General features: G+C 38.9%; 1 protein-coding gene across 6 annotated transcripts in view; it reads right to left on the bottom strand.

Moving 5' to 3' along the window:
* EXOC2 (exocyst complex component 2) overlaps positions 1-27,767 on the bottom strand; it is a 260,156-nt gene that overhangs the window by 113,334 nt on the left and 119,055 nt on the right. For all 6 annotated transcript variants that reach the window (XM_036347812.1, XM_036347811.1, XM_036347813.1 and 3 more), the window contains 4 exons: positions 20,812-20,892; positions 4,845-4,990; positions 4,628-4,709; positions 3,772-3,874 (listed from right to left, as the gene is read on the bottom strand). In XM_036347812.1, the coding sequence (XP_036203705.1) occupies positions 3,772-3,874; positions 4,628-4,709; positions 4,845-4,990; positions 20,812-20,892 (412 nt within the window). The remainder of the gene's footprint in view (positions 1-3,771; positions 3,875-4,627; positions 4,710-4,844; positions 4,991-20,811; positions 20,893-27,767) is intronic.

Raw genomic sequence — 27,767 nt, 5'->3', positions numbered from 1 at the left:
GGTTGAAAGCATTTAAATAGACGATTTAAAAGAATCTTTTTTAAAAATATCTACCATCTTTTAAATGCTATCCAATAGGTTAACCAGTCATAAGAACTGTTAGCTACCTATATATAGTAATTCACTAGATAAAGAAATCATACTCAATACGTTTAACACATCACTATCAGCAAATTTAATAGAATAAATGTCAACAATAAAATAAATACAAAGCATAATTAGAGAACACAGACAAAACACTAATCAAATGTATCCTGGACAAGACAATTAACATTCCTACAACTCTGTTTCCTTATATGTGTTTAAAAAAAAAAAAAAGTACCTAGAGAACATGTGTAGTTTATTTCTACAAGCCAAAAATTTCCAAATACATTCTTTCTTATGAAGGTAGCCTAGAGAAAAGAAAAGATAGGCTTTGAAAGCAGACATATAGGAGTCCTAGTACTAGCCATGTGTGCTGAAAAAGCAATAAAATCTGAGGTGCCCTGGCTGGGTGGCTCAGTTGGTTGGAGTGTTGTCCCATACACCAAAAGGCTTTGGGTTTGATTCCTGGTTGGGGAACATATCTAGGTTGAGGGTTCCATCCTCAGTTGGAAGCATATGGGATGCAACTAATAGATGTTTCTCTCACATCAATGTTTCTCTCTCTCTCTCCCTCGCCTTTCCGTCTCCTCTCTCCCTCTCTTCCTCCCTCTAGAATCAATTAAAAACAAAACAAAACAAAACAGACATATTCTCAGGTGAAGATTAAAAAAACTATCTGAGGCTCAGTCTCCTAACCAGTATACTGGGTATAATACACATGCCCCAATGTGGTGGCTGGGAGGATTAGAAATGATAAATAGCACATCCAGTATGGTGCCAGGGCACACTGCAGATGAGGGGTAGTGGCAGCAATCAATTTTAGTATTCTCTACTGCAAAAAGTCTCCTTTCCCTTTCCTGTTGGGCAACACCAATGCTGACTATGACAATGGCTCATACTCCTACTGTGCTCCTGCATCACTAGAAACAAGGAGGGCTGCATGTGGACCCTTGTACCTGCACAAGTGAAAACAAAGCAGCAGCTTTCAGACCAGACCATCTTTCCAGACCTGAGAATTATTTTCAATGGTAACATACTAACAACAGCCAAATGCATAAAAATATGTAGTCTATAATCACTTTATAACTACCTAATATTCAATAAACTTCACTGAGAGAGGGTATTTGGTTTGAAAAATAATAGCTTATTCTGAGAACAAAGGTCACATTCAAAATATGACAGCAGAAAATAAAGTTATAGTTTTAAATTATGGATATAACAGGTTAAATTTATATGCTTTGTCTCCAAATCCTGATATAAACACTATATACATATATATATATATATATATATATATATATATACACACACACACACACACACACACACACATATATATATCCTATCTAATAAAAGAGAAACATGGTAATTGGCGTACGACCGCTACCCTTCCCATTGCCTAATCAGGGCAATATGCAAATTAACTGCCAGCCAAGATGGCGGCCAGCAGCCAGGCAGCTTGAAACTAACATGAGGCTTGCTTGCTTCAGTGACGGAGGCCTCCAAAGTTCCCCGCCTGCCGCTGCAGGCCTCTGAGCTGCAACTCTAAGCAACTATGTAACAAATATAGAAGCTAAACAAAACCCCAGAAACCTTCAGCCAGCAGGATTGCAACATTGTAAGCAAAGGCCAGAAACCTACTTTCAGCAGCGGAGGCCTAAGAGCTGGAGCCAAGCCTCAAAGCTAAAGCTGGCCCAGAATAAAAAAAAGAAAAAAGAAAAAAAGGAGAGGTTGGGAGCTTCAGTCACCCCCAGCCTGAAAACAGCCCTTAGCCCCTCACCCAGACTGGCCAGGCACCCCAGTGGGGACCCCCACCCCGAAGGGTGTGTGACCAGCTGCAAACAGCCATCATCCCCTCATCCAGGCTGGCCAGGCACCCCAGTGGGGACCCCCACCTTAATCCAGGACACCCTTCAGGGCAAACCAGCCGGCACCCACCCTTGCACCAGGCCTCTACCCTATATAGTAAAAGGGTAATATGCCTCCCAGCACCGGGATCAGCGGAGCCGCGAGGCCTCCCGGCACCAGGATCAGCGTGACAGGGGGCAGCGCCCAAACCCCCTGATCGCCCTGCAGTTGTGTGTGTGACAGGGGGCGGGGCCACAACCTCCCTATCCATCCTGCTCTGTTCGTGACAGGGGAAGGCGCCCCAACCCCTGATCAGCCCTGCTCTGTGCCTGATAGGGGGGAGCTCCCCAACCCCCTGATCACCCTGCGGCTCTGTGTGTGACAGGGTGCAGCGCCCCAACCCCCTGATCAGCCATGCTCTGTGTGTGACAGGGTGCGGCGCCCCAACACCCCCCCCCCACGGGCCCTGCTCTGTGTGTGACGGGGTAGAGCCATAACCTCCCCATCGGCCCTGCCCTGAGTGTGAGAGTGGCAGCGCCCCAATCCCCTGATCGGCCCTGCTCTGTGGGTGATAGAGGGCAGCGCCCCAACCCCCTGATTGACCCTGCTCTGTGCGTGTCAGGGTACGGAGCCCCAACCCCCCTGATGGGCCCTGCTCTGTGCGTGACAGGGGGTGGCGCCGCAACCTCCCCATCGACCCTGCCTTGAGTGTGACAGGGGATGGTGCCCCAACCCCCCAATCGGCCCTACTCTGAGCGTTACTGAGGGTGGCATCACAACCTCCCGATCCGCCCTGCTCTGTGCATGACAGGGGGCGGCGCCCCAACTCCCCAATCGGCTCTGCTCTGAGCCCGACCAGGGGCTGCACCTAGGGATTGGGCCTGCCCTCTGCCACCCGGGAGCAGGCCTAAGCCAGCAGGTCGTTATCTCCCGAGGGGTCCCAGACTGCGAGAGGGCACAGACCGGGCTGAGGGACCCCCCTCCCCCCCGAGTGCACAAATTTTTGTGCACCGGGCCGCCTCTAGTATGTGTGTGTGTGTGTGTGTGTGTGTGTGTGTATATATATATATATATATATATATATATATATAGACAAGACAAACACACACACACACACACACACACACACACACACACACACACACAATTTATTGACTACTTATTATGTGCCTGGTGCTATATTAAGTTCTTAAATGTATTCTTGATTATCTTTGCAACTGAGACATAGATTGTGTTAACATGTCCATTTCAAAGATTAATAAACTGATAAAGAAAACTCAAGTTACCCAACGTGAACAGCTAGTTCCCATTAAGCTACACTGCTTCTTTCTATGGCCTTCTTGTCATAGTCTGTGATGTCCATCATTTTCAATATTACTGCTACTATTTTTTTTAAGTTCCAGACTTTCTTTTTAACACTAAAACCTTTCAGAATTTTCTTTACTACTGAACTATGGCCCACTCTTGTAGCATGGAGAATTTCCTAATATAGGGAGCTCCTCCTGCCTGTGGCCTGTGGGTGCCCACCTGGTGCAACCATTCTGCTAGATTAGGTAAGCTTTGTTGAGCAGGAGGAAGAGGTGACTAAGCAATGAGGCTACTTTTTCTTTCCCCAAATACATAGGAAGGATTTTCTTGCCCTTAAAGAGTGAGCACTTGCAAATATATTAGTATACAAAAGAATTCTGGTGTTTTGCAGTAGGTACTTCTAAGTGTTTTCCCTTTGATTATTCCATTAATCTCCTAATTTTCCCCAAATTAGCTTTAAGAGTTAGATGACATATCCAGTACTATACAGATATATGTGATTTGTGAAAAAAATCCTTGCAAAAATTTTACCTTATATAACGTTTCTGGTCATGTAAGGTCGATGGTGTCTCAAGCAATTTGTCCAGAAGTAATTCTCTTAAAGCTTCAATCCGTGTTTCTACTTCAGCATAATCTATTTTTAAAAAGGTACAAATATACAAGATTTACAGGATGGAAACTTAAGATAATATTACAGACAGTAGAACAGTGGCTGCCTTGAGGGTTATAATGGTGAATTGAGAAGAGGCTCAAGGGAACATTCTGGAGAGATGAGAACATTCTATCTTGGGTGTGGGTTACAGCAGTGTGTGCATTTGTCTGTGCATTTAACTTAATATAAATTAAGTATAAGAAAAATAAAATCAAGTTTTCTGAGCCCTTATGGAGTTGGGATTTACAAAGTTAATAAAGCCCTGTGATATTTCTCCTAGTTGATAAGGCATTACCATAAGGTATTTTAGGCTTTTCTTATTGTTTTATTTTCTGTACCTGGCATTAGAGATCATTTCAAAAGCTGTTTTGTTTACTTTAATGTAGGTTTAGAATTCAGAAATACATCGATCTTTCTGAAGAGGGAAGATTAAAATGTAGGTTCCTATTTCTAAAAAATATCTATAATTGACTCTTTCCAATGAAAAATAATATTATGATGGTCAATAAGTAGCAAAGAATATCTAAATCTAACCAATCCTATAGCTGTGGTTGCTCATTTTCACTACATCTTAGTAAGAAAAGCCATATGTTATTTTTGAGGTAATAGTTTTATATTTAAAAAGATCACCATATCAATAAAAACTAAAAAGGATGTAACATTCTTTGCAGAATACATCCCACATTCTTTCTGTGAAAGGAAAGGAGAAGATCTAAAAGCAATAACAAGCCTTACATTTCTTGAAAACTTGCACCTCTGTTTTTCCAAAGAGTGACTTGGCCTTTTCATAGTCATTAATAACCACATCATAATCACCCTTTAAAATAAAAAAAATATTTTTGAGACTGTCAGCAAAGTACAATGAAGACATATGATTAAGATAAAAAACATCTTAACAATACTTTAAAATTTATGATATCTATAACCATCAGTATATAAATACATACTCTACCTTTTGAATATTCCTTTCAATATTTAGAGGAAGGTTGAAAAGAAATTTAAATCGCTGGAGGACATTGAGTGCATTTCTAGTGGAATCTGCCTTGTCCTTTCGACCTAATACTTCTTGAAATAATGTATCTGCAGTATTACTTGCTCCTATTTTAAAAGAAAAAATTCAAACTTAGATAAAAATTGATTTTATTTAGAAAAGTATAATTGGACAAATGAAATAAAATGTCAGATTGTTATTGAAGCTTTAGACTAAAACTCAATAGACTTTTTTTCAAACATTAGCTATAAGGGAGATCTTTCATGGTTTGCTAAAATACAATTTCCATTTTGCCTACTAAGTCTTTTCTTATGTTAACAATGGTATCCAATTAAAAATAAGCATATTTACCAGGCTCACATAAATTCTTCAATGTGAACCTACATTTTATTTTAGTCACTCTTCTAAATTTCATAGCAATTATAGGCCAGTTGGATACTTCATTAATTCAGACAATAGGTTAAAACACACACATATAAACATGTGCACACTCACGTACACTAGTTAAGTTCCATGGAGTCAATATCTACATATGTGGTAATACACAAAACAAGAAAAGTATTTTACAGAAAAGTGTTCAAAAGAAATATTTCAGAACCAATCCTATTTCTTGCTAAAATTACCTCTTTGTATAGCAGGCACAAAAAATTACATAAACATTAAAATGACAAATTTTAACATATCATTAATCAATATTTCTTAAATCAGCTAATTCTTATATTATACACAAACTAACCTAAAAGACCTCAAACTATATGAATCACTGTAATGAAAGAGTTGCTTTATCTAAAGTGAAATTTACTATGTTCAAAAATAGTTAAGCTTTTTCAACTTATGAATTATTTTTAATTAGCCACAAGGGGAGAAAAAGAATAAAGTGTTTTCAGCTGTTTGATCATTGCACATAAAAAGTTTCTACATTATCTGGTCTAGTGACTATACTTTAAGCAAGATGAAAAAATTACCTCAGCCTCACTGGGTGGCTTGCATGCCACATTCTCCACTCCACACTGTGGGTGGGCTGATCCTGTTAGTCATCTTTGTAACATAATTGTTTTATCTAAATATTGTTTAAATTCTGTTGAAATTATAAAAGCCTAATATAAAAACTTTGTTTTGTCAAAATAGCTGCTTTCATCACATTCTATTTAATGTCCAATACTAAATTTCTGCTATACGATGAGAAAAACATACTCTCTTCTTGCCACCAAACCACATGCTGGTGGCTAAAAGAACATTTCAAATCTGATTAGAGTTAAAACTTTTTCCTTCAATGAAAATTATTATTTATCATATAAAAATATAAACTTCATGAATTGAGGCTAAATGAATAGATATATGAAAGAGATTAAATATTTTTAAAAGGTTGATTACTTATGTGTGAGCTGTGGATACTAAAACCCTAAGCACTTTTTTAATATACAATGAAGAAATTTACAGCAAAAAGTATGAGAGTTCAAAATTAGATTTTTCTCATCTTATTTTAAAGATATGAAAAGATACAAACTAACAATTTTAACTCCTCTAAAAAGCATGAAAAGCAAGTACAGGTAGAAAATCCACTAATAATTAAGTAAAATATAAACATTTTATAGAGAAAAATTTGTAGGCAGAAATTGTAAATTATAATTTCTATACAAAAATGTATATATATGATTATTAATTTATTATATATGATTATTTAATATATGATTATTAATAATCATAATATATGATTATGATTATTATAATCAGAATTTTAATTTATGCACACAAAGAAATTGTGAATTATAATCTTAATTTATAGATAATTTCCATCCATAAATTTTTATTCTGTTATGAATTTTACTGCACTCACAATAAAATTTTGGGAGTTCATAATTCTTTGATAACTGGACAATCATATCTAGTAATAAAATAAATGAGAGCAGTGAAACCGAGATTTGTGCAAGCAGATAGAAATTACCAGCAGTTCACAAAATGCATTTTATGCCTATGTTCTCTAGAGCCACTAAGAAAATGAAACTGGGTGGGAAACACACAATGTTGCATTATAAAGTTGTACACCTGAAATTTACATAATGTTATTAATCAACTAGAGGCCTAGTGCATGGAATTTATGCATGGGTAAGGTCCTTAGGCCTGGCTGGCTGTCGGGGCCAATCAGGTTCCCTGCCTCCCTGCCTCCCTACCTCATCCTTCCCTCAGCGCTCTGCAGCCGCCACTAGTCACCCACCATGTTCCACACTGCCCCCTGCGGGTCAGCACACATCACAGCGAGCAACTGAACTCCTGGTCTCATGGTTGAACTCCTGAGGGGACACTTTGCATACTAGCCTTTTATATATAGAAATGTTACCTCAATACATTAACATTTTTTTTAAATAAAGAAAACGAAACTACTAAACTCAGCAGTGTCCACACGCAAATGACACCACAAGTAAGCCAATTAGTCAGCCATCTTAGAACAATCCCCCGTGGTAGCAATCCTACACATCCTCACCTATACATCCAACTTTTAAGGCACCTGGCAGGGGTTTGAACATCCAGGGTGTAACCATAGAACAAATCTAATTGAATGAAATAGCCACGTTAAAACCATAGCTTGGGTCTTGCAGTTTGCATAAGGAATCCTGCTCTTATAACTACCAGCCCTGGGCAAGTCTAGACCGGGAAATTGGTCCTTTCTCAACATAAGCTCCCTGGAGAGTGGCTGTCATTGTCTCAGTTACAAATGTACCCCAAGAACTAACAGCAATGCTGCTATAATAACACTGTGGCTGCCACCATTATAGTGGGCTGACTGAACAATAAAATTTTCTTCAATGTAAGATGGGACAACATGGATGGACTTTCAAGACATTATGAGAGTGAACTAAATAAGTCAGATACAGAGAAAGACAAATACTTCATGGTATAACTTAAAAATAGACTCTAAAATAGGTGAACTCATAGAAACAGAGAGTAGAATGGTGGTTAACAGGGGCTGAGGGTTAGGGGGCAGGGGGAATGGAGAAATGTTGATCAAAGTACAAACTTCCAGTAAGAAGATGAATATGTTCTGGGGATCTAGTTAATCATATTGTATTATATACTTGAAAGTCGCTATGAGTAAATCTCAAATGTTCTCAGCACAAAAAAAAGAAACAGAATTCTGTGACATGATGGAGGTGCTCTAAGGCAGTAATCATACTGCAATATAAAAGTGTATCAAATCAGCATGTTGTATACAATATTACATGTCAATTGCAGTTCAATAAAGCTGGGAGAAAAGATGGGAAGAAAAGTCACTGCAGCACTTCACGCTAACCAATCAAACTCATTCCTTCCCATTCACCTATATCTTTAACAATGAAAAAAAAAAAAAAAACCCCAAAATTTTCTTTGTGCCAGGAACTACTATTATATAGAAAAACTAGTCATGTAATTCTAATGATGTCCTACAATTTCAAGCATGTCTGTTTAAAGCAAACATGCTTTCTCTTATTTTGAAGTGACTTATTGGTCCTTTTCATGGCACTGACACCTGAGACAGTATATCACAGAAGTGATTTTTAACCTGTGGTCTCTGCTTGATGTGAGTTGAGGGGATTGTGTGGAGGATGCAAAAAGTGCCCTACCCACAAAACACAAACACACACACATGCACTATATCCCAGGATTAGGCAAGTTAAATGAGATTAGGAAACATTAAAGTATCTGGTAATTTAAGGTAACTTAATAATGTAGACTTAAATTCATAGTAAAACAAGGACCACAATGAGACCTAACAACATATTTATTGTATGTGTCTCAGTTTTGTAGAGGGCTGCCTGGGAGGCACCTAGGCATTTTCTTATAATTATTGTCAACTGAACTCAGAGCATAGGCAGAGCCATGCCCTGGGAACATGCTTCCCCAATAAGGCTGGACATGTTACTCAGGCAGGGGCGGAACTAGATATGTAAATCTAGGCCTTTAAAATAAACCTGCTGTGTGGCTCAGCCCGCTTTTTGCCGCCTCTCCATCATAGAGGATGGCGCCCACCTGGCCCCAGCTTAAAATCTATTTCTGCGTCTTGGTCTTTCTTTAATTTCTTAATCCCCAGCTCCTCCACTCAGCAAATGGACTGTTTCCTTTTCCATGCGGGACATGGAAAAGAGAGAAACAGCCCCCCACATTTGGCGCCCCCCAACAGGGGCTGAGTACGGAGGCAAGAGAAGAAAGCGAGGGGGTCACTCCCAGAAGCGTGTGCACACAGATTCAAAGGAATAAGGTAAGGGAGTGTATTGTTGTGAATTGATATGAAATAGCCAGGTGTAAAACATGGGTGGGTAATCCTCAGAAAAATGCTTTAAACTATGCTCTGTTAATTGCAGTCAAATTCTTGATTTCTTTCTTAAGCTTTGTTGATGAAACCTGGGAAAAGGTTTGAAAGCAGTTGTGTGACCAATACTCAGCAAAAAGTCCAGAGAAAATTCCTATTTTAATTGGTGATGGCCTTGATTCAGCACAGGAGAGTTTAAGAATGTCTAAGTGAGGTGCAGCCACGGCCTTACAGCCTGGAGTGGAAGGGTGCGAGTCTCTAAGAATAGCATCTGCACGTCCTCTGCCTCCACGTGTAACCAAGTAGAAAAGGATTAAAGGAATTTCTCAGCAACTGCCGATGATTCTTTATCTTAAAAAATCTTTTCTTTCCTTAAAAAAATAAAAATAAATAAAAATTGAAAAATAAATAAAATAAAAAGAGTAAATGCCAGACCATTACTGAATCTTCCCCCTAAGAAACAAGGAGGTGGGGGAAGCTCACGTGGCCATCCTATATGGACGTCACTTCCCAAGAAAGCCACTTCTCCTCATCTTCACCATCTTTATCCTTTTTATCCAGCTAATGACTTAAAGCTTTTACAAATTCATAAATGCATCTGGGATTTCTGTGCACATGTAAAGGGAAAAGGCCAGTTTAAAAACGAGTGCGCATAGTTCTGAGCTGAACTAGACCTTTTGCTGTGTACAGAATAAAAACCTGAGACTGTTTTGGCCTTAAAAATGGCGGAGATGAACCCGAGAAAGAAATGCAGGCTGGTTTCCCAAGGCGATCTAAAGTAGCTCTTTTGAAATTTCCCGCCCTTGAGGCAAGTACCACCAGGAAGTTGATAGTCAAGCTTACATGTGAATAGCTATGGTTTTGCTTCTTGACTTCCCCAGCAGGAAAATTGTGACCATTTTTAAGTTCAAATCATCGAAAAGTATTGAGATTTATAATATTGAAATGTTGATCTGAGTATGTCTAGTATGAAGTCTAGATGATAGAAGTTAATCTATTAATTGAAAATGCCTTATATTTTATTTGAAATGTATCCTTAAATGTAAAAGTCTCTTTTTTTGCCATTAAAAAAGTTTAAAATTACACCCTTTTTTTAATGGAAGGAGGGGTAGACACACCCTTCCCCTAGGGTGTAGGTAATCCAATTCCCGCCAGCAGCCATCTTTAGGAATGTTAATTTGCATTTCAATGGCTACACCTTTTGCTAGCTGACCTTCCCAGAAAAGGTCAAGCGGCCAAAAGGTGGCTCCTTTGAAATCAGCTTTCTGCCAGTAGTCATTTTTTAATACAAGCTTGCTTCTCAGTTTCCCTGTGCAGAAAAAACATGGTTTAAAGTTAATTATTAGATTTTAATATTTATTCTTAAAAATATAAAAGTGTAGTTAATCAAAGAACTGCTAATATTTGACTTGTAAGCTCTGAAAGTTTAAAGTGCAAACTGAATCGGGAGAAATTAAATATCTAATGTATCACTTGTTTTTGAAAAAATAAAATGTGTTTTCTCTTAAATGATTAGTAATTCAAAATATGTTACTCATTGGTCTGATTTAAAAAAGAGGATTAATTTTATGATCTCAACTGAAAATTTTTTAATACAAAAACCAGTTTAAATTTGATTGATATTCTTTAAGATAATTATAAAGGGTATAAACAGCTAATGAGATTTCTGTTTGTCTACAATATAATGTTGGCCATCTATCTTTTAGGGGTTTTGGTTTGCTCTTCCCTTGTTTATTGTGAGAATAAGGAAATCATCTTTTCTGTCAGAGAACAGTGTAGACAGCCACAATGTTGAGCTGCCTGACTTGGCAGCCGCCATGTTGGCCGCATGGCTTGCCGCACCCCTGGGGGTCGCCATCTTGAAACATCAAAGGCCCCTCCCTCTGACTTAACCTATCACAAAAGGAATGTCTGCTCACTGAGGCAGGATGGGATTTCAGGGGTGGAGCTTTAAGGCGGAGTTTTACTACGGAAATGTGGATGGGGCAGAAAGTGTGCTTGCCTCGCAAATTTATTTAATACTATTTTTAAGAAAATATTTTTAATACTTAATAAATTAGCAATCACGGTCTTAATATAATTTCAGTGGTATGATAGACCAATGTTTTAAGCAGTTGGCTTTATAAGGGCCGACAATAGAGCTTGTATCTCTTAAAAGGCTTGTAGATAAGAGACATTTTTAAGTCATCTTAAGTTCTCAGTAGAACCATAGTTATACATATATTGTAAACAAATAAAGAGTAATTGATTCCATGGTCAAGACTAGATCCTATTATGTTGAGAACTGCTTTTAAATGTTGAAAATTTTTTAATTAGATATGTATTTGACAGTTTTTCCCAAGTGCAATATTTCAAAATATAATATGCTTGGTTGCATAAGAAATTTCTGCCAAATAAAAGAAAAAACTGATTTATTAGTAGCAATGTCTTTATTTAAACTAACAAAAGCACCATGCCGCTGCATTTTAAATTAGGCTGTAGGTGGGGCAGCGTTTGCACCTCATGTATCCGACATAAAATTACTAAATTTACTAATCTTTGTAAGCAATTGAATCCTAGTAAAGTAAAATTCTTCTAAAAAGTTACTGAAGGCTTCCCATGATCCCTCTGTATATGCAAATAAGCCGAAAGGGAATCCTGTTTAAAAATATTATTTTAAATTTAATAAAAAGGAGAAATTTTAATATTTTGAAATATCTTCCACTAATATTTATAGGATAATCTAATGATTTGCTGTTAAAATACCAAATCTGAAAATAAGTACAGTCACCATAAATGTTTAATGACTTTGACTTGAAATACATGGCCTTACGGCACTATCAGGCAAGATCCAAGAAGTAATCCTATAGGTTACTTGGTGTAAAAGAGAAAGATTTTTCTTTTTTAAGTTGAAGTTCTCCAAGTGTTATCCAGCAGGAAGAAGACAAACCAGACAATCAACAGCCCAGAGACCACCTGGGGCACGGTAAAGTGAAGTATGGTAACAATTAACTCAGGTAAAAACTGTAAGTTTCATATTGGTCTTAGAAGGCACATTTTTCCTTTACCTGGGAAGGACAGCACAACTATCCCAAGGTCAGAGGGCTCCAATTAGTGTGTCAACTCAGTGTTCTGGAGACCCAAAACTGTAATTTAAATAACATGCCTAAGTTTAACCTGGGTTACCCAAGGACTCTAGATAATGTATTTACCCAAAACTGTAATTTAGATAGCATACTGTCTCTGCTTCTGTAAATTTCCTTTTTTTGAAAACTAGGTTCCTCATTCCAAACCTCGAGACAGCCAATTTAAAATTGAATTGTCATGACCTAGAGCAAAGAATATTCTTACATGGTATTATTCTACAAGTTTTGTTAATAATTTTTGATGCTTTACAACAGTATATTGTGCATTTATCCCAAACAAACTTACAAATAATTCAATTAATATTTAAGGACATGAAGGGATTTATTGCCTCCTGGGAAGGCACTTAAGCATTCTGTATTGACCTATCTTGATTTTTTTTTGCCAAGAGGAATTCAATTGCCTACAGCTGTTACCTGAGCTCTCCGTTCAAACTGAGATCATGAAAAGCTGGTACCATGGATCTGTCTAAACCTGGGTTCTCTATAATCAATGCCGGGGCCTGCTAGCAGGTGGGGGGATCCAAAGGCAGTTGCTGGGCATGGAGGCCAGAGGGACATAGGTTAACAAAGAGACAGAACTAAACCTCACATCACCCTACTTGGCCCAGAGATGGCTGGTAGTCAAAGACGGGTAAGACCCCACAGGGTGGGGCGACCTAAGACAGGCACAGTCGGGGGCCAGTAGGAGAGAACTTGGGGTTCAACAGAGGTGGGGCACAGATCCTCACCCCCCCAATGGTGCAGGGGCTTGAACACTCGCCCCTTCTGAGGAAGGTCTCCTGTCCCCATGGCTGCTTCTTGCTTCCCATGCCCAGCCCAAATCAGGAACCAAATAACAGAAGAGACTTGGCCCAGCTGAAAATGGTACCCAGAAAAATGAAGGCTTAGTTTAACAGACTATAAATTTAAATCTAGCCTAACAACAGAAATGCTTAAGCCTCCTCAAGGACGTAAAGTGATCCTTTCAATTAATATTTACAGTGTAAATTAAGATTATTGTTAAAATATTAAATTTGACAGTAAAATAGTTGTTAAGTTTTCAAATTAATTAAATTTGGCTAATTTGAAATAAGTAATTGTTCAAAAGGTATTGACAAAAATTTTCATTTCGTGGTAAAATTGCTTATCATGCTATGAACCTAAAGCAGTCATATTTTTTGTGCAAAGAATTAATATTTAAAGCTATCTAGACTGCATTATAAAATTTCCAAGAAATCCTTCTAATTAAAAAAAAAAGGGGGGGGGGGATAGTGAAAAAATATAGTGGAAAAATGCCATGTAATAAAATAGATCCTATAACGAAATTAAAATTTTTTGGTTAGCGAGACACCCAGAAAAAAACACACATTATGTCAGGGAAAGCCAGGAGAAGATCATTTCAAAGAAAAAATCCCAAGTAAGGTTTTCTTTATTAACCTTTGGTGGAGAATACGTTTGTATATTTTCAGAAGAACAGCTCCCAGACCATGTAGATTCCTGCAACAACAGATCCCAACTGACCAGATTGCTCCAGCCACAAAGACAGGAGAGACAGTTCAGAGATGGAGATGGTGAAGACGCCTTGTCATGATAGCAGTCAGCACCTGTGCATTGCTGCAGGTTGCCCAGGACCAAGAGCAAGGAAGAAGGAGCAATGCAGCCAATTCGGGTGCCAGAGCGTTACATCCGTCACCACAATGGACTCAGACATTCACTAAAAAGGACTAAGTACTGCCCTAATGACAGCAAAAGGGAAGAAAAAGAAAACTGAAAGATGCAAGGGACTGTTGTGCCAATATGAAGTCATCTGAAGAAGTTAACGACTGAAGCGCAACAGATTGTGGAAAAGCAAGAAGTTGAAGCTACTTCTTCAACATTGTTCCTGCTCATGCTAGCATCTGTTAGCTGCCAGTCTTCTGCAAAGTCTTGCGCAGCCAAGTCCAAGGACTCTGAGTAAATATACACCAGCAGCAAAAGAGACTTTTTTTCATTTAGTAGCAAAAATGTTAATATGTTTATAGTTCTGATTTCTCATATTGTTGTTTTGCATTGGCATTGTTTTGTTATTATTTAATAGCCAGTTTTATTCTTAATGTTCAAATTTTGAAAATGATAACATGTATGTAGTTTAGCTTTTGCATTTGCATTGTTTGCAATTGTTTTAATTCTACAGCCCTACTATTAATGTTTAAAATTTTACTTTTATTATAGTAGCTTAAAAAACAAAAACGGGGGAGATGTAGAGGGCTGCCTGGGAGGCACCTAGGCATTTTCTTATAATTATTGTCAACTGAACTCAGAGCATAGGCAGAGCCATGCCCTGGGAACATGCTTCCCCAATAAGGCTGGACATGTTACTCGGGCAGGGGCGGAACTAGATATGTAAATCTAGGCCTTTAAAATAAACCTGCTGTGTGGCTCAGCCCGCTTTTTGCCGCCTCTCCATCATAGAGGATGGCGCCCACCTGGCCCCAGCTTAAAATCTATTTCTGCGTCTTGGTCTTTCTTTAATTTCTTAATCCCCAGCTCCTCCACTCAGCAAATGGACTGTTTCCTTTTCCATGCGGGACATGGAAAAGAGAGAAACAGCCCCCCACAAGTTTCTGTAAAAAGACAGCAGAAAATGGTAAGACAGGCTGTCATGTATAACATAATGATATTACATGAACAGTATCATTGCCAATGGTTAATGCTTGTTTACAGAGCCATTTCGGATACTGGAATTATATAGCACCACATGGAGTACACAGAATGGAATCTTAAAGAGGGGACGTTGGCTCATACTACCCATCTCTTTTCAACTCCCATTCAGTGATGTCACGTTGGTAGCTTGAAATCAAACATGATGGGAAAATTTGCACATTGGAAATGCTAATATTAGGGTTAGTTTTCTTTTTCCTTTTTGGCATGCCAGTTGTTAAACAATTACCATTATAACAAGTAAAAATCAGTTCCTTATTCACAAACTTTACTCTGATATTCCTCAGTGTTTCAAGTCCTTAGCTTTCTTCTTTTAATTTCACACATATTACTTAGGATGAAATTATTCAGGCCTGTTCATTGAACTACCATTTCTACACTGCTGAGTCCCAAATCTATATCTTACGTTACGTCTGTTAGTGTAAAACTAACCTTACACATATTTTAACTACACATACAATAATTTTTTTTTTTTATGAATTCGCCCATCACAAAGAAGTCCTTTATTCTGAGCAAATCCAAAGATGAATACCTGTTTTTCTGGGGGAGACAGTTCAATCATTCAGCCCTCACTGATTTAAAGGGAAACTATGAGAGCATGTCTTGTGACACCCTAAGGGGACCAACTTAGTCCCTGAAGATTTCCCTTTGAATGAACCCTGACAGCAGAGCTGAGAAGGACAATATCAGAAGCACATCAGTTTTAGGGGGCTTGGAGCACAGGAATAGGACCCTGAGTCTAGGCAGATGGTTGGTCAGGCTTCATCACAGAGGACAGTGGAGAAAAGATTACTGGGTGGACAATCAACTCTTACACCCTTAGTTTAACTGTCTTTGGGAAGATCTAAGGAAGTGGAATGAAAAAAGTGAAGATCTCATGGAGGGAGAAAAAAACACTTTAGCATCTATAGGTCCTTTATAACCTAAAGGGAGTTTGGAGAAGCCTTTGTGGGTGAATAAACATATACTACACATGTAATATCTAGCACTTACTCTATGCTAGGTGCTTGTCTTAAAAGTTTATATTAATTATTCTAAATTCTTATTCTGAAAACATATATTAATTGCAATACATTTAAATTTACTCATGTCCCTGTAAGATAAGCACTATATTTATCCCTATTTTATAGTGCAGGCAACTGAAAACACTGAGAGGTTCTTCAGTTTGCTCATTATGACATAGCTAGGAAGTACTGAGAGAGAGAAAAAGATATTATTGGGTACAACCCTCAGGAATCTCAAACTCAACATGTTATAAATCAAACTGAATTTTTTCCTCTCTACTTTTCTCCTCATGCCCCAAACCTGCTCCTTCCTCCATTTGTGGCCAAATATCTGGAAGTCATCACTGACTACTTCCTTTTTCTTCTTTTCACCTCAAGCAGTGACTGAATGCTGCCTTTCTCATACCATTAACATCTCCCACCTGCCATTCACTCTACCTTCATCACCTCTGCCTTAATTAAGAATCCTCAGCACTTCACTCTTACAACTGTACCTTCTACCTGGGCTTCTCTTAGTCCAGGGGCGGGCAAACTTTTTGACTCGAGGGCCACAATGGGTTCTTAAACTGGACCGGAGGGCCGGAACAAAAGCATGGATGGAGTGTTTGTGTGAACTAATACAAATTCAAAGTAAACATCATTACATAAAAGGGTACGGTCTTTTTTTTCAATAGTTTTATTCATTTCAAACGGGCGGGATCCGGCCTGCGGGCCGTAGTTTGCCCACGGCTGTCTTAGTCTAACTCCCTTCTACTCCTTTGTCTATACAAAGGGCAATATGTTCTTTGAAAAGTTCTAACATCATTCCCTTACTGAAAATCCTTTAAGCGCTCAGTGTTCAGGATAAAGACAAATCCCAAACCCAGTAGAAAGCTTCTCATGAGCAGATACTCTTCCATCTGGCACCCTCACCTCTCACTTCTGCACACCAGCCATGCTGGATCCTGGGTCTAGGAATGCAGTCCATCTCCTTTTTGAAACCGGTGCCTTTGTCACACTGTTTGCTGTGCCTGGGACAACCTGCATCCACTTAGCTGCCCACCCACCAACCTCTTCTGGCCTACTTCCAAATCCTTTTTTAAAACTCATGTGACCCTCCCCTGATATTCTCTCCACTCCCCTTTTCAATTAGGTCTTCCTTGTGAAGACTCCAGATGTACCCCAGGATAACCACCAGCAGAGGATGATCGCACCACAATCTATTCACCTGATTTTTGACTGTATTTTCAACTAGACTATACAGTCTGAGAAGTAAAGCCTAAGTTTAATCTTCATATTCCTGGGATAGAACTAATAGGTGCTCTATAAATGCTTATAGAGAAAGGACTAAAAATCTGCCTCTGAATCAGTGCTCAATACTCTTTCTACTTAGAGAGATGGTACTGGCCAGTAGAAGCCTTACTCTGTATGGTATGCAGTCCTGCACAAATGACTGTGCAGCTGAAACTGAATGCTGCCTTTCTCATCTCGTTTTTTATCATAAAATTTGCATGCATCAAGCACCTTTTCTATGCACTAACAAACTGTCATAGTCCTTTCTAAGTTTATCCTTTGTACTTTCAATGCCATAGATTATCTCTGAGTGTTCCTTAGGCATTGCTTCCTGTGAACCTTCTTCATCATCTTTGTGAGCCAACTCCTTCTTTTAATATCCATTTCAGTAAAATGTGAGTTTATCTCTGGGAGACAAGAAGGCCACACAACTGCCCACTTTGCTATCTGTATGTGAACTGACAACACATGTACAGTGACCAGTCACCGATGGACTTGGAAGAGACAAATTGGTCACTGATCATTTGCACATTTGAAGAGCTAGCAACTGAGTTTGTACTTTATGCAATTATAGCAAATATATTGTGGTAACTGAAATTTGAACTGTGTTTTGGGGGAACAGGTGTATTTTAATTGGACTGTGGTAACTGAAATTCAAGCAATTCATAAGTATCAAAACCATGCACAGCAAGGTCAATCAGTAGTTTAATTTGGAGTATAAATTTGGAGCCAGATTTCTAGACATAAATCTCATCTCTACCACTTACTACTTATATGACATTAGGTAACTCATTTGATCTTTCTGGGTTTCAGGGTTTTTTTCATCACTAAAAGGGAGATAATAGTACAAACCTCAGAGTTATTATGAGGACTAAATATACATAGAATGTTTCCGAACACTGCAAATATTTTAGCTATTACTACCATAGCTTCTACTACAAATACTTATATGACATTGTCTATACTCCCATTGTCTAATAAGCTAGCTAATAGGCACATGGGACTATTTAAATTTAAATTAATTAAAGTTAAAAATTAAAAATTCAACTCCTCAGTAATACTAGCTACATTTTAAATCCTCAACAGCTACATTTCCATCTTTACAGAAGTTCTATAGGACAGTCCTATTCTATACTCTTGGAATAGGTTAAAAAAAAAAAAATAGAACTGGATATGCAAATTTGATATAAATAATGTCATCACTTCATCACTTGCTTGAAATCAAGAGAAAATTTTTAAGTTAAAGGCAAATCTGTGAAACACATGTCAGTGAAAATAAAAGAATTTCAATGAAAGGCTTCAGCACTGGTAAATTCTTAATAAAATGGACTAAGTTTCTTATAGTTAACATTATACATTAAAAATTAATTTATAGTGAGAAAAGTTGCCCAAATTTTAAAAACCTTTATTTAAAATAACTCAAGAAAAATGCATATTAATTCATATATGATTATACACAAAATTAAAGCATTAATAATAATCTAAGTAAACTACACTATGGTCATACTCATCAATCCTTCCTTCCTTTCTAAAGAAAAGAAACTAAATTTTCTGTAGTAGTTCTATAATTGTTCTTTTGATCCCCCAGTTGCATAGCTTTTGGTCTTGGGTAACTATGGCATACCTCTTTAGACGGAGAACATAAGTTTGCAAGGCTGGAGCCATGCCTCTTTCAGCTGTGCACCCCACACTGGACTGAGCAGGGTTATGTCTACACAACCAGTCTTAAATAAATGTTTGTCAAATTGAATTAGCAAAACTATATCAGAAGATAGTAAACATCAACATCAAGTTGATAAAAATGATTCTGGAAAAAAGGTACTATTATAAAGAATATACTTTAAGAAAAAATTTATACCAGAAAGCCTTGAAAGAGAGTCTCATAAAGAAGTAACCATTTATGCTAAGCAGAACTTCATTCAAAAAGAACTTCAGTAGAAAGTTAGTATGATACATTTCTAAAAAAGGTTTGTGGTTATAAAGGAATAGAAGTAAAATGATTTCCCTTACAAATTTTACACAAGTCCAAAGGGAGAACTTCCTAAACTACTCCTTAAAAGAAAAGAAAAAAAGAAAAAAAAAATATATATATATGCTAATACACTATGCTAAACCTAACACTTAAAACGGATCTTAATTTTTTCAAAATCTTCTAAGTGTCTATTTTCTTTTACTGATAACAATGATATACTTACTATGTCAGCTTGTCCCTACAAATCACCTTCAAAAAGCTAATGAAATAAATCTCACTTTCTTTACAGATACCATGGTTCATTGACAATTTCTATAGTGAAAACAACATTCTTCCATGACCTTAATATGTCTGACTATGCTAATATAGAAATAGCTCTAGTAAATGTTTATTTGGATTAAATTCAGAATATATTCATTTCAGCCAAGTTGGTGACATGGTTCCCAGACAAAAACAAGGCAAAATCTCAAGGCAAAATAATAATAGCAACAACCAGAGGGAAAAATATTTAAAGCCCATTAAACTCATAAATATAGGAGGAAATCTAAGTATTCAAATTCTACTACCAATGAAAGCCTATGTCAAATTAGGAATGACACATTTCTATGTCTAGAAGGAAGAAAATACTTTCTTATCAGAGATCCACAGATTTGTGAACAGATATTTACAAAAAAATCTCAGTAAACTGTGCTCATGGAAATAAATTAAACTAGAAGTGCAAAAACTAACTTGATATCATAGTTCTGCATTCATAGAATCACTAAAAATTTGATGAGATGGTTCTTAATTTCTTTAGTTACTCTTAACCCTATTATGGGAAAATCATAGGCTATACTTATTTTAACAAACAAGGAGATTCCTTTGGACATTACTGCTCCTTGTCAAATGTTTACCATATGCATGAAAGAGTATAATTTATTTTTAAGTCACCAATATTAAAATAGAAATTGATTCATCTAATGAGTTTCTTCCAAATCAGTATTGTAAGTACCTGGGAGCTAGTATATTAGAAAAAAGACATAAAGGGAGGTGGATAAATCTCCAAATTCCGCATGTGTCAATTTCTCCTGGCTTACAAATTTTACAAAATGTCTCAGAGTTAGAAACACTCTTAATTATGCAGTTGCCTTAAATTTGTTGTGGAAAAAGGTCAGATATAAATAAATGATATATAGCATCTATTATTCTAGTAGCTGATATTATTTACATTAATAATGGTAGATACTTGAAGATGCTTTTTCAGGTTTTTGATCAATAAAAATCCTGGCTATTGAGTCAGTGCTTTCCTGTCTTTAATTCAAGATGCTATTTTTATAGTCATCTCTTTTATGTTGGCAAATTTTACTTATTAAGAAATATATTGGCTTGTTTTCAAAGTATAATTTCTCATAAATAAAATGCAAAAAAAAACCCACCCAGGATATTCATTTTCAATGTTTTTATTCCCCTTTATGTTCATTAAATCATGATTATTTAGAAATAAGTACTAAAATGCAACTTATTGCCTTGTTCTGTGAAACCAAATTCAAGAACTATATTAAAGCTTGTTATAAAGTCCATAAATTGTTTTGGGTAGTAGAACAAAACTTACTGTTTAGAACATTCTCCAGTTTTTGCGTCATGGATCCTTCTACTTTTTCCGTTCCATCCGCTTCTAGTTTTTGATGGATGGCTACAACAAAATGTCTAGTTAAAATTTAGGCTATTTAAATGGATGGGAATACATTACATTGAAATGACATTTATAAACAGCTTTTCAAAATGGTCATACTATTTTCACTGATGGAAAGAAGCACAAATGTGCAAAAACGCTGCATAAACTCAGCAGAGTAACCAAGAGACACCAGTCTAAATTATTCATAGTTTCATGCTATTAAAATAGTACATTATACACAAAATCATGTGATCCTGAATGTTGAGTGGTAACAACAGTTTAATTACAAAAGAAAAGTAAGACTTAAGTAAATAATATCTTTGATGTTTGGTGATAGGAAAGTTATACGTATTTCTTGGTTCATCATCGGCTTGCTATTTTTATAGTGATCTCTTTTATGGCAAATTTTATGTACTTAGAAGTATACTGGCTTGCTTTCAAATTATGATTTCTCATAAATAAAATGCAAAAAACCCCTGCTATTAGAAATATTACTATTTGAATTATATCAAGCTAAAAATATTTAATTTCAGTCTTGGGACATAACATGGTAAAATACATATTATTTATGTACTATTCATACTATAATTATTTCACTGGAAGTTCCAAAGAAATATCTAGTGACATCTATCAAAACATCAATTTGTGGATGTAGAAATTACACTGGAGTTTTTTGCCAATACTCATATATGTATACATAATTCTTATAAAGATTATCAGGAAATCACTTATATTTTAAAACTGTTTAGCCTATTGAAAAGGGGAGGTTTCAAACAGAGCAAATCAAGCTTAGGTGAAGCACTTAGGAAATTTTCAAAACAAAATGACCAAATACAATCTCAAATTCAAAATTGTGACATAATAAAAATAATAAACTTTAATTGAACCATGACCATAAGTTAAACCCTATGATATTTCTAATGCATACTGCTCTCGTAAGAGGCCAATGATGCATGTTGTACTATTACTTCTATTTCACAGATGGCTCAGTGAAAATAAATAACTTGGCCAAAGTCTCAAAGCCAATCCCAAAATTTGAACTTAAGAAGTCTGATCCCAGAACAAAAAAAATTAACCTATCTAAACAGCATCAACTATCTAAGTCTCTATTTTCACATCTTTAAAATGAAAATAATATTTATTATGTCAGTTGTGAATTGAATTCAATTGCAACTAAAATGACTTCTCTTTAGGTGTTTTAGCTGCTAAAACACCTAAAATTTTATTCTTTTGCATAATTTACTCTAGCAAAAACTCAAATGCAAGATGTATAACTCCACAGACTTCACAGCCAATAAATACACTGAACTTAACATCACTCTTATGCCAGCTATTCTCCAACTCTTTCCTAAAGGAACTTACTGGTTCTGCTTCAACCCTGCCAGTCATGGGTGGCAGATTTCTGGGAAGAAAAAGTCTGTCTAAGGAAAAAAAAAAGTGTATTTCTTTTAAACACTTAAGGAGATAAAAATGTCCAAATATTATAGAGTTAAACTAGAAATACTTCCATGTTCAATACAAGCAAATCTGCTCACACTGTTTATTTAAATGTTGCTGTAATTTTCTGACCATCCAGTTGGCACTTCTTGCATTTCACTCAGTAGGCACTGCATGGGGTTTGTCCACAGCAATGAGACACGACACCTTATAGTAGCCCTGCTTCAAATGCTACTTTCTACATCAAAATTAGCATTAAAGAAAATCATTCAGCCACATTTTCTGTTGCTAACAAAACTCATCACTGATCAGCAGGTCAGGACAAGGTGAGCCTGGCTTCCCCCCACCTACCAGCTCAGCATATAGGCCCTCTCTGCTGACAAAGCAGCTTCCTGACAACCAAGTCCACCACTGCAGAGCCACTGTCAAGCTGTCAGCCAAGCATGAGGACGGAAAGACACAGGGACCTGATAAAGGCTATTCTATTTTCCAGAAAATTAAACTAAATACCCCAATGTTTGGTTCATTTGACCTTTAATTTTCTCTAAAAATATTTTTAAATAGTATAACTCAATAAGCAACTTGCTAAATGATCAGAGGTTTGTTTTGTTTCTAATCTATTGAAACTTGAGCAACTGAATGCCATAAATTTATATTTGAGAAACAAAAAAGTATGTATGTAAAAGTTCTATTCAAAGAAAAATCAGAGTTATAGAAAGACTGCCAATTGATTCACTAAAATTATTTTAACTTTCTAGTAAATTGTAGACATCAGATAGGCAAAATTCAATCAAAGTTATCATATTTGTCCATGTATTTATATAATGCCATCTACACTAATAAAAGGATAATATGCAAATGGTTGTGACACCTTCACGCCGTAACAACCGATCAGCAGGAATCTGCGTGCGTGGCAGGCACAGCTGGGTGGGGTTGTGTGTGCGGCGAGGCCAGGGGACGTGAGGCTACGTCCCCTGCCCAGTGCCAGCCAAGGACGTGATGATGTTATTGTTTATTTATTAATAAACTAGAGGCCTGGGGCACAAAAATTAGTGCACTCGGGGGGGTCTCTCAGCCCGGCCTGTGCCCTCTCGCAGTCTGGGACCCTTTGGGGGATGTCCACCTGCTGGCTTAGGGCCACTCCACAGGGCATCGGGCCTAAGGTGGCAGTTAGACATCCCTCTGGCAGCCCGGGAGCCCTCGGGGGATGTCCACTTGCCAGCGGGGAGCAGACCTAAGCTGCATCCTTAGCGGACATCCTTAGCACTGCTGAGGAGGCGGGAGAGGCTCCTGCCACCACCGCTGTGCTGACAGCCGTCAGCCTGGCTTCTGGCTAAGCAGAGCTACCTCTGTGGGAGTGCACTGACCACCAGGGGGCAGTTCCTGAATTGAGTGTCTGCCCCCTGGTGGTCAGTGTGTTTCATAGTGACCAGTCATTCCCAGTCGTTCTGCTGTTAGGGTTAATTTGCATATTACCATTTTATTATATAGGATAGAGGCCTGTTCATGGGTGGGGGCTGGCTGGTTTGCCCTGAAGGGTGTCTCGGATCAGGGTGAGGGTCCCACTGGGATGCCTGGCCAGCCTGGGTGAGGGGCTGAGAGCCATTTTCAGGCTGGCCATGCCCCCCAGTGACCCAAGCTCCCAGCCTCTCCTTTTTTTCTTTTTTTTTTTTTTCAGCGCCACTGGAAGCAGGTATCTGGGATTTACTTATCTTCTATAGTTGAAACTTTGTAGCCTTGAGCGGAGCCGAGGGTTGGACAGGGCAGGCAGGAAGCTTGGCTTCCTCTGTTTCCGGGGGCAACCCAAGCCGTCAGGTTGCTCCAGCTCCATGGCCACCACCATCTTAGTTGGGCTACTCTGCATATTCACTCCTGATTGGCTGGTGGGCATGGCTTGAGCGTAGCAGAAGGATGGTTAATTTGCATGTTTTTCTTTTATTATATAGGATTTATATATTATTTTTATATACATTTTGCTAATTTTCTTTCATCTCTGACACTTCTATTATAGAGAAAGGGAAAATAGCAATAATAAAAAACTTCCTCTAATTAATTCCCTTTTAATGTGCATGAATTTCATGCACTGGGCCACTAGATATTAAATGAGACACTAAGAAATGGCATGTATGTATGGCAACGTCTCTAAGGGTTCAGTGTGAGGTACACTGTGGCGTATATAATCTAACTACTATGTTACCACTAGCCTGTGTGACATGAAAATATTAAAACTAGGTTCGAGATTGACAAACTATTGCTACAAAGAACCAGAGAGTAAATATTTTAGTCTCTGTGGGCCACAATGGGCCTCTATAAAATATTATTCTCCTCCCATCTTTTTCTTTTTTAAAAAAACAACCCTTGAAAAACATAGCCCTGTTTAGCTCCTGGGCCTGTACAAAGAAAGGCTGGCCTAATTTGGACTATGTGCCAACCTGTGAGCATAATATTTACTAAAAGAAAAGTGTAGGAAGGATTAGGGTAAGATGCAATAATAATTTAAATTTGTAAGAGCTTTTCAAACATTTAGTGTTTACTTCTTATTCGACCAAATATGTAAGAGTGGCTATACATATATAAATTCAATTTAAATTGTTTAAGTAATCTGTGAATCCTTTCCTTCCTCAGTTATATTGGAAAAAAACAAATAATAATATAATTGCAACTACTACATAGAAGACTAAAGAATTCTCACTTAGGGGATTCTCACTTAGATAATTGGGTCTTATATAACCACTAGAGGCCTGGTGCAAAAAATTCATGCACTGGGGGATAGTTACCTCAGTTTGGCCTATGCCCTCTTGCAGTCTGGGAGTAGGTGTAAGCCATGAGTGAGACATCCTTAGCACTGCCATGGAGGCAGGAGAGGCTCCTGCCACCGCCACTGCACTCGGCTTCTGGCTGAGCAAGGCTCTCCCTGTGGGAGCACACTGACCACCAGGGGGCTGCTCCTGCGTTGAGTGTCTGCCCCCCTGGTGGTCAGTGCACGTCATAGCGACCAGTCTTTCTACCATTTGGTCTATTTGCATATTAGCCTTTTCTTATAGAAGCCTGGTGCAAAAATTCGTGAACAGGGGAAGGGGGGCCCCCTCAGCCCAGTCTGCAACCTCTCACAATCCGGGACCACTGGCTCCTAACTGCTCACCTGCTTGCCTGCCTGATCGCCCCTAACTGTCCCCACTGCCAACCTCATCACCCCTAACCGCCTCTGCCTGCCAGCCTGATTGTCCCTAACTGCCCCCCCACTGTCCTGGTCACCCCTTACTGCCCCCCTGCCGGACTCATTGCCCCCCCCTGCCTGCCTGTCGCTCCTTACTGCTACCCCCCGCCAGCCTGGTCATCCCCAACTTCACCCCCTGCAGGCCTGGTCACCCCAACTACCCCCCTCTGCTGGCCTTGTTGCCTCTTACTGCCCCCTGCCCCGCTGGCCTGGTCACCCCAACTGCCCCCTCCCCCCCCACGGCCTGGTCACCTCCAACTGCCCCCCTGCCAGCCTGGTTGCTCCCAACTGTCCCTCTGCTGGCCTGGTAGCCCCCAACTGCCCCCCTTGCTGGCCTGGTTGTCCCACGCAGCCTGCTGCTCAGTCGTTTGGTCGTCCCTCACTAACCCCCCTGCTGGCCTGGTCATCCCACGCAGCCTGCTGTTCAGTCGTTTGGTTGTCCCTCACTAACTCCCCTGCCAGCCTTGTCACCCCACACAGCCTGCCAGCCTGCTGTTCGGTGGTTACTGTTACTGTAACGGCGTCCCAGACAATTTGCATATAGATACTTGCGTTCATACATAAATACAGTGGTTCTCAACCTTCCTAATGCCGCGACCCTTTAATACAGTTCCTCATGTTGTGGTGACTCTCAACCATAAAATTATATTCGTTGGTACTTCATAACTGTAATTTTGCTACTGTTATGAATCGTAAGGTAAATATCTGATATGCAGGATGTATTTTCAGGAGTCACAACCCACAGGTTGAAAACTGCTGCATTAAAAGATACTAACAACTTAGCAAAAATCAATATGGCTCACATCACCTGGAGTAGCAGCAATAAAATAAGGAAAGGCGAACCAATCATGTACTAAGTAACATGTGTTTAGTTACTCTGCTTTGGCCTCTTTATTCTGGTACTCTTTGGTGTATCATAAAAAGAAATAATTCATACAGTTTGGGCCCATAGTTGTCCTGAAAAAGAACAGTGCTAATGATGGACTTACTATTAAAAAACAAGTGACTGTACAGGTGACAAGTTTAAGGGTCAGTTAGGGAAATGATTACCAAAAGGAAGATGAAAATCAGAGGGCAATGAGGAAGTACAGAAGGCCTTTAATGTTGGGAGAAGCTCCATGAACATCAGCATAACCTGGAAGGACTGCTGTGAGCAGCAGCTGGTAAGAAACCATGGCTCATCAAGACTTCAAGGGATTGGGAGAGCATGGCAGAGACAGCCATGGGAAAAGTGAAGTATATGATACTAGAAATATTTTTGTAGGATATAGTAAAGGAAAACCTATAATAAACACACTGAGGTTAACATGGGCAGATGAGTTATGCCAGACACACTTCTTGTCAAGTTCTAATTAAAATAAACACAAGAGGAAAAAAAAACTGACCACAGCATAAAAAGTTAAAGATAAAGACCAGCACAGCCGGCATGGCTCAGTGGTTGAGTGTCAACATATGAACCAGGAGGTCACAGTTCAATTCCCGTTCAGGGCACATGACCAGGTTGCAGGCTCGATCCCCAGTGTTGGGTGTGCAGGAGGCAGCCAATCAATGATTCTCTCTCATCACTGATGTTTCTTTCTCTCTCTCCCTCTCCCTTCCTTTCTGAAATCAATAAATATATCTTTTTTTTAAAATTAAAGAGGGAGATCTGTCTGACAGGTTTGTTATATACAACTTAGATTTAAGTAATGCAATTAAATTGGGCATCTACACTAATAAAAGAGAAAAATGGTAATTGGCGTACGGCGATACCGTTTTCATTGGCTAATCAGGGCTATATGCAAATTAACTGCCAACTAAGATTGGCAGTTAACTGCCAACAAGATGGCGGCTAATTTGCATATGTAGGCACAATGCAGGGAGGCGAAAGGGAAAGCAGGAAGAAGCTCCCTGCCACTGACAGTGATCGGAAACCCAGGGGGGAGCTAAGAGCTGGGGGGCAGGGCAAAGGCGGCCCTGGGGTCGTCTTTGCCCTGCCCCCCAGCCATGATCGGAGAATCAGGCGCCTTTGCCGCCCTGGCCAGTGATAGCAGGAAGTAGGGGTGGAGCCAGCGATGGGAGCTGGGCACGGTAGAAGCTGGCAGTCCCGGGAGCTAGGGGTCCCTTGCCTGGGCCTAAAGCGAAGCCCACGATCGCGGCACCCCCCGCTGCCACTGCGGGTCCCCGCTGCCCGGGCCGGACGCCTAGGCCAGAGGTGTTAGGCCTGGGCAGGGGCGGAGCCTGCAACCGCGGGGAGCTG

Source organism: Myotis myotis, unplaced genomic scaffold (genome assembly GCF_014108235.1).
Source record: "Myotis myotis isolate mMyoMyo1 unplaced genomic scaffold, mMyoMyo1.p scaffold_m19_p_2, whole genome shotgun sequence".
NCBI lineage: Eukaryota > Metazoa > Chordata > Mammalia > Chiroptera > Vespertilionidae > Myotis > Myotis myotis.
The sequence above is the reverse complement of the archived record's forward strand: the minus strand, read 5'-3'. Positions and strand labels throughout refer to the sequence as shown.